The sequence below is a fragment of the Suncus etruscus genome, chromosome 12 (genome assembly GCF_024139225.1).
Source record: "Suncus etruscus isolate mSunEtr1 chromosome 12, mSunEtr1.pri.cur, whole genome shotgun sequence".
Lineage (NCBI taxonomy): Eukaryota > Metazoa > Chordata > Mammalia > Eulipotyphla > Soricidae > Suncus > Suncus etruscus.
This window is the reverse complement of record NC_064859.1, coordinates 25638624-25652585: the sequence shown is the minus strand read 5'-3', so window position 1 is coordinate 25652585 and position 13962 is coordinate 25638624. Positions and strand designations below refer to the sequence as shown.

General features: G+C 39.3%; 1 protein-coding gene across 1 annotated transcript in view; it reads left to right on the top strand.

The window, feature by feature from the left end:
* ANTXR1 (ANTXR cell adhesion molecule 1) overlaps positions 1–13962 on the top strand; it is a 252529-nt gene that overhangs the window by 192495 nt on the left and 46072 nt on the right. Inside the window, exon 17 of the mRNA XM_049785145.1 lies at positions 5348–5428. Coding sequence (XP_049641102.1) covers positions 5348–5428 — 81 coding nt within the window. The remainder of the gene's footprint in view (positions 1–5347; positions 5429–13962) is intronic.

Below are 13962 nucleotides of genomic sequence, written 5' to 3'. Positions count from 1 at the left end.
AAAGAATATACTAGAATTACTGTCATTCTGCAAATTGAAAAACCAAGGCAAAGTTAAAGATTGAGTAATGACTAAATTGATACCAGTAGTAAAATATTACTTGAACTATTTTATTCACTGCAATGAATCCATTCATATCTATTTTTAGATAAGGGTCTCAGAAGATAAGGAGCCTGAATATAAAAGGCCAACAGAGAAATTGTTGAGTAACAAAAGAGGAATCTATTATGCTGAGTGATATTAGTCAGAGGGAGAGAGATAGACACAAAATAGTCCAACTCATCTATGGGTTTTAAGAAAAATAAAAGACATATTTGCAATAATTCTCAGAGACAAAAGAGATGAGGGCTGGAAGGTCCAGCTCATGACATGAAGGTCACCACAAAGAGTGATGAGTGCCATTAGAAAAATAACTACACTGACAACTATCATGACAATGTGCATGAATGAGGGCAGTAGAAAGCCTGTCTCAAATACAGGTGGGGGTTGGGGAGGAGGGAGATTTGGGACATTGGTGATGGGAATGTTGCACTGGTGAAAGTGGATGTTCTTTATATGACTGAAACCCAACTACAATCATATTTGTAATCAAGGTGTTTAAATAAAGATATTTTAAAAAATAATGAAACAATTGTAAACATATACTCAAATTAATAAATATCAAGGCAGAGGTGAAAATAGTAAAAGATAACAAATAATGGGACCGGAGCAGTGCACAAGTGGTAAAGCATCTGCCTTGCCCATGCTAGCCTAGGACAGACCATGGTTAGATCCCCAGGTGTCCCATGGCTTGGTCCTCCAAGCCAGGAGCGATTTCTGAGTGCATAGTCAGGAATAACCCCTGAGTGTCACCAGGTGTGGCTCAAAAAACAAAAACAAAAAAACAAATAGTTTATGACACTAACACTTAAATAAATAAAATATCGCTTGTCACAAAATATTAATATGTGACAATAAACTATTTGTATTATATGATATGTTTGAAATATGTGGTTTTTGATAAAAGAATAAATTATCTAAATTTAAAAAAAATGAAGGCCTTGATTAAACCAGTAACCATGGAGACAAAGGGAAAAGGTAGACTGTAAAAGGTAATAGAAGAGTTTTTGTAAAAAGAACATCCTCAAGATGTAGTGGTGCAGGGAATGGAGCTAAAAGTCATTCTCTGGTGTCCAATTTTATATCTGGATGTTAATGTTGCCATGAACCAAAGCATGGCATGGTTTATGATATGCTGGAGAAGATTTGGGGAAAGATAATTCAATTTATAATGGTTTTCAGTACTTCCTACTCAGCAACATTACAGCTAAGGATTGGTAAGTAATTTGGTTACCTAGACCCAGAGCTCAAAAGAGGGTTAAGTAGAAGGTAGGATTTATGAGCTATAAGAAAATATGTGGAAGTTGGACCCATGAGAGTAGGTGTGGCCCAAAAAACCAAAAACAAACAAACAAATGAAAAATATATTCTTCTCAGAAGAATATACTCAGTATGGTGGATGATAATAGAAAATAGCCAAAATTAACAACAGTGTTGAGTGAAGATGAAGGAGTGCAATCAAGTCTGAGAGGACTAAACAGAAATAAGAAAGGAGAGCCGAGCAATAGCACAGTGGTAAGGCATTTGCCTTGCATGCAGCTGATTCAGGACAGACCTTCATTCAATCCCTGGCATCCCATATGACTCCCCAAGCCACTGAGCACATAGCCAGGAGAAACCCCTGAGTATCACTGGGTGTGCCCCTCCCCCCCAAAAAAAACAAAACAAACAAAAAGAAGAAATAAGAAGGACTATATAAAAGTTGAGAGCACTGAGGCCGAGGAAGATTTCTCAGAATTCAAGGTATTATAACCTCAGCTTGCTTTAGAGCATAAACATCATAGTAGAAGGAAAAAAAGCACACTAAAGAGAAATTAAAGGAAATTAAAGAGAAATGAAAGGCTTGAAGGAAAGAATGTAAATGGAGGCATACAAACTAAGCTAGAGGTTGAGCAGATATATTTAGTTGTAAAGCCCATATTACTGAATTCCTAGACTCTGCATCATAGTTTTTTTTTCCATTTTCTATATAACAACCCAAATTATTTTAATTACTTTACACTGCTGGATATGGTCCAAACCCATTACCTGTCTCCTAGCCCTATTCCCCAAAAGAATATGATTTCGAAAACTTCATGTTCTAAAATTGTTTGTAGGTTATATTCAGGTACAAAACAATATACTCTGAACCTTTATCAATTGTTGTCTGGGCTCCTGTGGGTTCAGCTCTGCTTTGCTAAGCATAATGTTTCTCATATCTTTTGGTAAAGTATTTCTTAACGCTTCTACAAATATTTTGAAGTGACTTGAGAACTCTGGTTAGAACTGCTGCTGAGTTCAGCTTAATTTTCTGCATTAACCATTTCAATCATCAGTTAAATATTTCCGTTTCAGATTATTTAGGATAAACATTTATATTTTGGAATACACTAGGTGAATTTTCTGGATGAATGCCTCTCTTTTTATCTCTGCCTCTCCAATTTTTTCCCTTATTCTTTTCCTTTTGGCATAGACCAGGGTGGTACTTCCAAGTTTTTGTTTTTGTTTTGTTTTTGTAAATCAGTTCACCCACAGTGTTGTCAGTGCTAGTCACTCAACTCTTTGACAAATGAGAGAATTGACATCAGTTGAAAGAAAAATCATCTATTGAAGAAGTCTGTTAATTAATTCGGCAGATATTTAAAGCTACATGTAAGCAAAAGAGCAGAAATGTCGTAGTTGTGTCACAGAAAAAACACAGTAAAATTATGTCTCCTTGTAGCAACAGATCATAGTATAATAATTAAGCACAAAATGACTGAGTTCAGACTGTCTGATTCATATTCTGGGTCCACACCTTAAAAACTCTACAGTCTTGGATAAGTTGTTTTATCTTGTTTTTCTCACTTCACAATGGAGATAATTATACTGTCTATCCTATGGACTTAAAATTAGATAGCGAAATACTTATATAATAAATTCAATAAAAGCCATCCCCTGCTCTGTACTCAGGGATCAATCCTGGAGGAGGTCAGGAGACCACATCAGGCAGAACAGACAAATAAATAAATGTCTTGTATCAGGACATTTCAATTTGCTAAACTTCACAGCTTTTCCAGCAATGACCTTTGTAGATATCTTCCAAACCAGTGTTCTTAAACATGCCTGCTGACTGAGACACCAATAGAAAATAGACATGGGCCCAGTATTTGTTTTTAAAAGCATAGGAGTACAAACCTACACGCACACACTTTAATTCATTTAATAAAAATAGATCCCCCCCCCCAGGGGCTAGAGTGATAGTACAGTAGATAGGGTAAGTTTGTCTTGCACTCAGTTTGACCTGAGTTTGATCCCCAATATCCCATATGGTCCCTGAGCATTCAGGAGTAATTTCTGAACACAGAGCCAGGAATAACCACTAAATACCACTGAGTGTGACCCCTCCCCAAAAAATAATCTGGAATCCTAATAGACACACAAAAAAAGATTTCATAAGGACTAAAAGGATTACAATCCACAATTTAATAACCTTATTCTAAAATATTCTAAATTAACCATATTCAAAAGGATTCTACAATTGGTGTAACAGGAAGTATGTAAGCTTTCAAACACACTTTGAAATTAGATATAGATTCTAATCACATCTCTTTAATCACAACTGGAGACAGTTGTCAATTGTGAGTCTTTATTAGCCTCATTTTTTCTCAGTTAGTTACAGTCCTAAAATCTGGGCACATAACATTTAACAAAGCAAGGGGTCAATGGTCAAAGATCTTAGATATGCTAGTGATTCAAAGGCCAATCTTTATATTTCCAAATCACTAAAGCCAACATAACTGTAAGCATGGAACCCAAACTACATTAATTAACCTTAAAAATGTGTCTACTAAAGAGTCAACAGGGGAATGGGAGGGAACATAAGGACATTGGTGGAGGGATGCTGACATTGCCAGTGGGATTGAAGTTGGTACATTTCATGTCTGAAACTCAAATACCAGTAGCTTTGTAAGTCATGGTGCCTAAATTTGATAAACAGCTCTATTTTATAAAGTCAGCTAGCAGAGAAACAATGAACAAATAAACATACTATGTCTAGGAATAATTAAGAGCTTTTGTAATTTCTTATTGGTGCTCAAACAAATTATCATAAACCTGACTTAAAACAAATTACTTTGTTTTAGAGTTCAGAGCCCCCAAAATGGTTCCATCTCATGGAATTTAAATCACAATAAGGCCAAGGCTGCATCCTTTGGGAACTTCGATGAAAGTTGCACTCCAGTGCCCACACTCATTGGCTTATGGCAGCTTTGTGTCTCCAAAGGCCAAAGCAGTGGATTGAATTCTCACGCAGTCTCTCTGACTTAGATTGTCCTCATATCTCCCCTAGCTCCAAGCAACCTTTACATCTCTTGTTTATTAAACATGGTTATATTAGACCTACCCAAATATTCCAGGATAGTCTCGGATCCATCTCATAATCCTTAACTTCATCACTTTTGCAAAATCCTTTTATGGTGACAGAAAGTAATATATTGGTTGTAGAGAACAATATGCCAACATTTAGGAGAACGAAGGTGATTTCACTGCCAGTGAAGAACAAAGCAAAGTAACAGTGGCTTCTACCTGTTGGTGGAGTCACCAGCCATCAGTAAGAACAAGAGCAAAGTCAAATAAATGTATAGTGGCAGAAACCAATCTCTATTCATTGAATTTAGGGAAACTGGAATGAAGGTATTTATTACATCCTGGAGAAGGAAAGACAGTCGTTTCAGAATCAGACAATTACCAACAACTCTAATGGGATTGTGATTTTTTGCTAAATTGTTCCTGTGACCCAGTCTTCCTGAGCAAGTTGTTGTCACATGAAGTTAGAGAACAACTCAAAATCTGCTTCCCAAGAGCCTTTAATAGGATACCTTTGTTTAGTAATATGCTTTGATCTTTTTCACCAGTGTTTGTCATTTATGAATGCTGGACACCAAGCTGAAAGAAAAATCAAAACTTAAAGGATTGACTTGCACTATGATCATATGCCCAGATGTGTGAAAGCCAAGAGCATGACTGTGTTTGTAAATGTGGGACTGTTCTCATCTCCAGTGCATCTTATGTGAGCATCAAGTGCCCTTCGATGTGTCTCTTCTCCAAGAGCCCTGAATTCAGGAACTCAAGTCCCTTATTCTGTCACAACCACATTGTCAGACAACATTGTTGCATTGTTGTTCACATGAATTGTTCACAAGACTGAAGCAGCATGAAATGCTCAACCTGCCTGTACTAGCTCTGATCTTGTTTCATATGTAATCTTGGTGAATTTGCTTTATTTCAGGGTAAACTTGATGCCTTGTGGGTCCTACTAAGAAAAGGATATGATCGTGTGTCCGTGATGCGTCCACAGCCAGGAGACACGGTAGGATTCATGAGTTCTCTCTCTCTCTCTTTCTCTCTCTCTCACTCACTCACTCACTCACTCTGTCACACATTCACACATACATACATACACACACATTCTTTTTCATCTGTCTGTCTCTGTAGCGGCAAAATAACTCCAGATATATCCTTCCAGCTATTATTTCATGTTATCACAAGTCAGATGCTAATTTTCAAATTTCTAGTGCTGACAGAACATAAGACTTTGTTTTCCTTTTTAGAAAGAATTTTAACAGTTATAAGTTAAGTTTAATTTTCTAGGACTTGATTTTATAACTTGATGGGCTCCTCAATAAATAAACGAGACAGGTTCTTATCTTGGGCAGTGCTGAGAAAAAGGCCTGTTGCTTCTCAGCTGCCAGTGTGGCCAGCAAGAGGCAGAGTCATAAGCTTGGACAAAATAATGGGACCTACAGAAAACCACCCACCTCCACCATCTTCCATCAGGCACTGAGGCCCTTGGGCCCAGGATAATTGGACTAAGGCCCAAGTTGGTGGATAATCTTCTGTCCTGGTGAGAAGTTGCCTCAAAACTGAGAGATCCCAACATGAAGTATTTCTAACCAAGAGATGGGGGTATGGGAGCACAGAACTGGAACCAGAAAACAAGAGAAGCTTAATGACATGTTCTGGTTCAGGTAGTAACAAAGCCAGAAACTAACTCAGGTTTGCTGAATTCTCACCTTTACTATCTTCTGGTTAGATCTGGTCTTTCTTCTGTAAATTATGTTAGAGCTAATCTTGGTACTAGATGTTCATCAATCACCAGCAGCCTACATCTTCCATCTGCTACACCGGAAATCAGGCATATTAGCCCAAAAAAGTAGAAGAAATGTTCCTAGAGTTAGAGCCTAAGAGATAGTACGGTTTATAAGGTTTTTGCTTTGAATGTGGCACACCTAGGTTCAATTCCCAGAACCACATATGGTTCGATGCTCCAAACCCCATCAGGAGTAATCCCTGAACAAAGAGCTAGAATTGAAACTTCAGCTTTGCCTGGTGTGACAACCCCAAAAGAATAGTGTCTATTTTACTACTGTTTCTTTCAAATCAGACAGAACTGAGTATGAATCTTCCTTCCAGGCTGGAAAAAGTCCATACACTAAACCTGTTTCAAAGTTCCTTTTCTACAGTAAATGACAATAACTACTTAGTGTGGCTGCCTGGAGGCAGTAATGTTTGAATTTAGTACAGTATTTGTATTTTTACAGTAACAATTAATAGTAAATACTATTGGCTATTTGATTTGTGCTTTTCTACTATCTGTGGAAGTGTGATATAAAATCCGAATCATGATGCAGCTAACAAGTACAGAATATAGCACAGCTTGGCCCTATTTAATCTGTCCACTTTTCATTACAACACTGCTGGCAGATGTAAGAGTAGTCCTGTAAGGCAGACCCTTCTCCCCTCTACCTGCGGAAGGTGGGGATGGGACATCACTTTAGAGACTAAGTTACTATCCAAAGAATCTTCCTGTTCCACATTGTAACAGGAAGAGCAGGCAAGTGTGATGAAAGAAATTCTATAAACCATACAAATGCAGTATCAACTTGTCCCTCTTAGCATCTGAAATTTACTCTGCCTAAAAACTCCACTAGAGCCCATTGCCTTAGCAAATCCTCAAGTAGACTACTACAGTTAACAGCTATATACTTTGTACTTGGAGGATGTTTGGGCTTATACATTCATGATCTAGTTTCTGTGGAGAATTGAAAAATTATCTTAGCATACATGAGAGTCGTCTAAAATAAGAAGAAAAACAATAAAATATTTAAATTGGGGTTCAGCTGTTCTATTTTTTTAATTACAAAATAAGTATTTCTTTCAAAGAAACTGAAAGTACTCATTGTCTATTAAAATTGTTAACATCCCTCGCACCACATATGGTCCCTCCCCCCAGCTTGTTAGGAGTGATTTCTGAGTACAAAGCGGAAGCAAGACTTGAGCACAAGGCTTAAGAATTGTGGTTAAACATATATGCAAAATAATTGACTTGTAGGGTCAGAGTTGTTAAGGTTTTCCTTGCACACAGCCAATCTGGGTTTGTCCTAGGTATCCCATATTGGCTCCTAAGCCCCACCAGAAGTGATCCCTAAGTGCAGAGCCAGGAGTAAACCCTGAGTAACATCATATGTGGCCCAAAAATCAATCAATTAATAAATAAAATTATTAATTTTCCAGTTGCCACTGTCCAGTTTTATGGAACAAATTCTTTTTTTTTATTTTATTAATTAAATCCTCAGGTTCTAAAACCAAAACACTGGAGAGATGTGGATCTGGAAGGAAATGGTGGTCTGAAAAATAATGAGAGAGAGAGGAGAAAGGGGAGATGAGGGAGGAGAGAGAGAGGAGAGAGGAAAGAGGAAAGAGGAGAGAGAAAGAAAGAGAGGAGAGAGGAGGGTAGAAGGGAGGAGAGACAGAGTAAATTGAGAAAAGCAAGAGCATGGGACAAATTCTTAAACTGGAGTCAGCCTCAGAAGTAGAGAGGTATAGGAAAAAGAAAAGGTAGAAGAAAAGAATATGTAAAAACCAAGAAGCTTGATCGTGTAGTCCAACAATACTGGAGAGAGAACTGACGGAATTTTCTCTAAACAATCCCACTTATATGAAATCCCTTATTTACTAATTCAGACTGAAATTCTGAATTAACATTTGAAGATGTTCCATATGTTCTTGAGAAGCACAATACCACTTGAACCTCTCCATTTGCCTAAAAACAAAATAATAGTTTTTGGCATTTTGGAGGTTTCAGAATTAGAATTCGGCCACCTTTTAGCACAAAATTTGATCTTTCTACCTACTTTTAAATGAGTTTCCTTCAGAGATGTCCTGCTATAACTTTATGATTCATGGGAGAAGTAGAAGCAGAGCATTGCATTCTTGAAGCTATGGAGGTGACCATAGACACTGATACACATGCAGAAGAGAGAAAGAACATGCACAAGAAAGAACATACTCAAAGCAAAAGTGTCGAGCTGCGTGTGGCAACTCAAGGAGCACTCAGAGGAGGGAGGTTTTTATAGGCACGTGGATTCCGTGTTGTTTTGCATAACCTTGGAAACATCACAGAAGACCTGCACTGCTTGCGCAGAGAGGAGTGTAAGAATTCCTTTGCAGTGATTTATGGAGCTGACCACATTTTCCATAAATGCGAAGTTACTACATCCAGGCATGTGCTCATGAACAACAGTCACAGGTTCTAAGTTTTTCTTCTAAAACAGAAACAAAAACAAAGTCACCTGATTACTTTTCGCAGTTGCAATGTGAAAGGTTTCAGGCACATGTGGACCTCACACACTGGGCAACTTTTTTTTCTCAGTTCCAGTTTTCCCTCCCCTCCAGCCTTTCCTCTAGCCCATGCCCTGATGAGCCCCCCCTAGGCTCTACGCACAGACACCAGCCCACCAACAGCCGAGGAAGCTGATGAAAGGGCTGAGAACTGGCGGCCTCCACCCTAGAGTCATTTCTAAACTTAGAGCCACACCCTTGCCTGGAATTGGCACCCACCTTCTCCTGGCTGTCCAAGTCCCGTGTCATGTCAGGGAAAACATGAATGGGCAGCAGCAGGAAACAAGAATGTTTTCCCTCTGCTCTTCCCATCTTCCTCTCTCTGCCTGGGGTGCACTCACATCCCTATTTTTTCTGTGAGTCCTCCAGAAAATGCCTGGGTTTCCTAAACATAAAAGAGAAAGTACCAGAAAAAAAAAACTTAAATAGCAAAGCAAATAGTAAAATGTGACTTAGGCACAAAAATGAGCATAAAATTCTTAAAGTTCACCCCATATATATATCCCTTACTTAAATCCATCCCTGTTCTCATAAAATAGTCACTGCTGAGGCCCAAAGACAGTACAGCAGTAAAGGGCCTTTGCCTAGGATGCACCTGACCCATGTTCAATGAGTCTCTCCCCACCACCCCTAACTATAACTGAGTGCAACACTGGAGGCTTCTGTTTGCTTCTGGGGTTTGAAGCAGGACACAGCAACTCTCAGCTCCAAATACATACAGAGACATAAACAGGGAGTTTAGCTTGTTATGACAGTGTTTGCCAAGGTCAAACGCGCCTCCCTTTATGGAGCCTCGCGCCCCCCCAGGGGGGCGCTCCCCACTATTTGAGAAGCACTGCCTTACATACAGTTTACCTGGGTTCAATCTTCAGAACCCTATATAGCCCCCAAACACCTTCAGTATTAATCACTGAGTACAGAGCCAGACAGAAGCCTCATATAGACCAAAAACAAATAAATAAGACAAAAAAAAAAAAACAGGTAGCTGCACGACACTTTCAAAATCTTAATATAGATTTCCCAGTAGGAATACACAAAATTAAATGTGAAATAATAGAAGCCACATAAGTCCAACAAGCAAAACCATCAATGAACACTCAACTAGCAAGAAACAACTTAATGAACCTTCAGACAATGACATAAAGTCCCCATTGCAAGATATGACAATTTTAAAATTTTTAGTAATGAAGTTTTTTTTGATAATTTTATTACCATTGTTGCAACAAGCAAAGTTATGTAAATTATTTGTACCTGCCAAGGGGCAGGTTTGAGGAAGAATGTGAAGCTGAGAACAGTGGTGGAAGGAATATTACATTGGTATTGGAACATTGAGTAACAGAAATAACTATATTATGAATAACTCTGTATATCATCATGCTTAAAATAAAGAAATTTAATATAAAAACATGCAGGTTCTTGAACCTAACTTTATAGAGTTTGATTTAACAAGTCATAGGTGGGACCAGGGAATTAGCACTTCCAGCAAGATTTCAGGTGACCACTGATAACTCCGGTCGTGATAACTCTGGTCATGTGAATCAATGAGAGAAGTTGCACTCACAGCTCTACCCCTAAAAGCTTGGGATTCCATTCACTATTTATTTTTTTTCTTTTTTTTATTGTAAGAATATTCAAGAGACAAAATTGATTAACATAATGAGGTAAACTAACATAACATAATATAGTAACATAACATAACATATAATATATTAATATAATAATAATACATGTAAGTCAAAGAAAGTTTCTAATTAAAAACAAATTTTTTCCTTAATGGCTTAATTATCTTTCACAGTAGTATTTTAGGTACATATTAACATTGAATCAGGGGAATACCCATCACCAAATATGTCCTCCCCCCATTCCAGTTCCCTTTCTACAACCCATATACCCCACCATCACCCCCCGGGCTGCTAGAGTAGGTGGATCCCTCTTTGTCTGGCTTTCTATTAGTGATCACATATCTGTTTGGTCCTGGAACCCTCCCTTGTTTCCCCCTCTATTTAAGAGGCAGAGCTAGATAAATCAAGGTATGTGGTTTTGTTGGAAGGAAAGAAAAGCAATAGATTGGGATACAAAATAAGAGGAAAAAAATAAAAAAGAACTATTTCTATACTAAATTCACCATTCAAACACTGCTTTCCTGTTTTTCATTAGAGATACCTACCAATCCTGTTAGGGAACAACTACTCTAGCTTAAATCTTAATCCCAACCAGTTGTATCCTTCACCAGTACAAAGTACTCCTAGATTACTAATTTTAAATACAAATAAACATAAGGAACTTCAGAGATCAGAGTTCATGTAACCCAGTCATTGCAACTTGAGAGGTTTCGTTTTGGTTTGGGGGTGGGAGAGAGGGACAAACCACACCTAGGGGCTACTCAGGGACTACTCTCAGCACTATGATAAGAAGTTGCTTCTGATGATGCTTCTAAGGTACAGGGTATTAAACCAGGGCCTCCTGTAATCTGTTGAACTCTCTCCAGCATTCATTGGGTAATTATAAAACACTGGTGCCAGGAACCCACTTCAATAGAATTAAGTTCTATATAAGATGGGGAACAAGGACTAGGTATTGGGATTTTAAAACTTCCCTGGCTGCTCTGATAGTCACTGGCAACCAGGACTGAAATTCTAATTCCCCATTTTTCATGCTATGGTAAGAACCCTCGGGGGCATAGATCTTCTCATAGTATGTGCCTTTGCTTTCTCTGAGATCAAGTATCGAGAGATTGGCACATGCCATTACTCTCTGCAAGAACAAAATTCTAAGGCACATTCTGAACTTGCTATCCAAAGCCTGGCCTCCTTGCAATCAGAGACCCAGGGAAACTCATGTAAATGTTATGGATAATATTTGACATTCATCTAGCAAAGCATAGTCTGGCTCTGCTGGTTATAAAATCCCAGCAACTCCAGCCATGGGACTACTGCCTGCCTGGCTGCTTCCTGTCAGAAATCAAGGCCAGTTTCATGGTCACTGATCTCCCTATTGTCAAAGAGGTGAGAATGTTCTGCACAGGTGACTGGACAGGTGACATTTGTGGGAGGGCAGCCACCAATTCTTTGAAAGCAGATTAACTTTCTGTGACCTAAGTAGATTCAGAGAAAGTATTTGCACTGTTTCTATCATCTCTGTTTCTCTCTTCCCATTCCTTGCATTACCTCTACCTTCTTTCTTTATCTTCGCTGCCTTTCCTAAATTTTTCATCGAACATCTATTGCTTTCATGAAGAACCCCTCTCTAATCTAAGCACTGGGGACATTCTTTAGAGTAAGATTTGATTTTGGCATCCTGCAGTCCAGAGTACAACTTGAAAGGGAAAAGAAGAGAAAGTATTATATTTGCTGAATTTTTATTTTTACAAGAACCCAGAACCATTCACAGAAACCTGGGTGTGGAGACCCGGCTTATTTCCTTCTCTCAGGGCAGAAACCAAGATCCAGAAGAGGCTGACTTTCCCCTCTGACACATGCTGGTACAGAGCACAGATGATACCTGAATTCAGTTTTACACCAGACGTAATAGTACACAAAGAATTTCCTCAACCTTGTTTTGCATTCAACGGATAAAAATTCAACATGTAGAGCACTTCTCTGATAAGCTTTGCTCTGGTGCTGGCTGCTGGTTGAAAAATAAGACCCTGAAGGGAATTTATTGGGAACAAAAGAGATGTCTCCACACCACTCTAATGATCCTCTTTGATGAACTAAGCAAATGACATGGGAGAAATAACCCAGGAGGGAACTCTCTGGCCTTGGAGCCAAAATTTATTTCTAGAGGAACTGGAGTAATAGTACATCTAATAGGGTACTTATCTTGAACAAGACTGACCAGGATTCAATCCCCAACATAGCATATGGTCTCTAAGTGCTACCATGAGTGAAAACTGGCACAGGCAAGGAGTAAAATCTGAGCATAGCCAGATGTGGCCCAATATACTACAGCAACCAAAAACCAATTATTTCTAAAAATGGTATTTAGTTGAACAGAAGGGAAACCCTAAATGTCCATGGTTAACCCTCAGAGCCAAGAGGGATATAAGTGGTATGTCAGACTAGAGTGAGGGGAATCACTGATAATCTATAAGGCTAGAAGGTGAACAGAGATGAGATTATTTTTTTTACCCTGCTGGACAGACTAAAAAGTCTACATTTAATTTGTAATTAATCTTTAACAGGACTAAACACAATAGTGCCAGATAATAAATGCAAAGAAAATAAATACTCTTTTCTACAAAGTTCTGCAAAGTTGAATATGACAACATAATAATAGAATTGTAGGGACCAGAGCGACGGAGCAGGCGATAGGGCATTTGCTGTGCACACACTAACCTAGAACAAACCAGAGTTTAATGCCTCCTGTCCCATATAAACCAGGGGCGATTTCTGAGTGCATAGCCAGGAGTAACCCCTGAGCGTCACCAGGTGTGGCCCAAAAAAAACAAAAATAATAAAAATAAAAATAATGGGAGTAAGAAATGGCTGACTTTGGGGACTGCCAGGTGAAGTGCTGATTGCTTCACCTGCGAAGTCTCCGCCCTGCTGTGCTTCTTCTGAGGAAGCTGAGGACCTAAAGAGAACCCTGTCCTGTGTTCCTCTGTCTTTCCTGAATCCTTCAAGCTCTCCTCAGAGCCCTGGGAAGTGAACCCCCATAAAAACCGCATTCTGAAGCTACCCAGCAAACGAGTGAGTAAGTAAGAAATGGCTGACTGTGGGGACTGCCAGGTGAAGTGCTGATTGCTTCACCTGCAGAGTCTCTGCCCTCCTGTGCTTCTTCTGAGGAAGCTGAGGACCTAAAGAGAACCCTGTCCTGTGTTCCTCTGACTTTCCTGAATCCTTCCAGCTCTCCTCAGAGCCCTGGGAAGTGAACTCCCAATAAAACTGCATTCTGAAGCTACCCAGCAAGCAAGTGAGTGAGTAAGAAATGGCTGACTTTACAAGCCCAGAAAAGGGAAGCTGCTGAACTCTGCTGGAACTCAGATGCCAGCACCCCTATCTGCCTGTCTTCTGTGCTGTGCACCATTTTCGGCCTGATTTCATCCTGTGTGTGGCTCATCTGCAGATGGCTCACCTTCCCTGGAGCCTTCCCTGGAGGTGAGCTTACATGCCAAGAAAGGGCAAGCCGCTGAACTCTGCTGGAACTTAGATGCCAGCACCCTTATCTGCCTGTCTTCTGTGCTGTGCTCCATTTTTGGCCTGATTTCATCCTCTGTGTGGC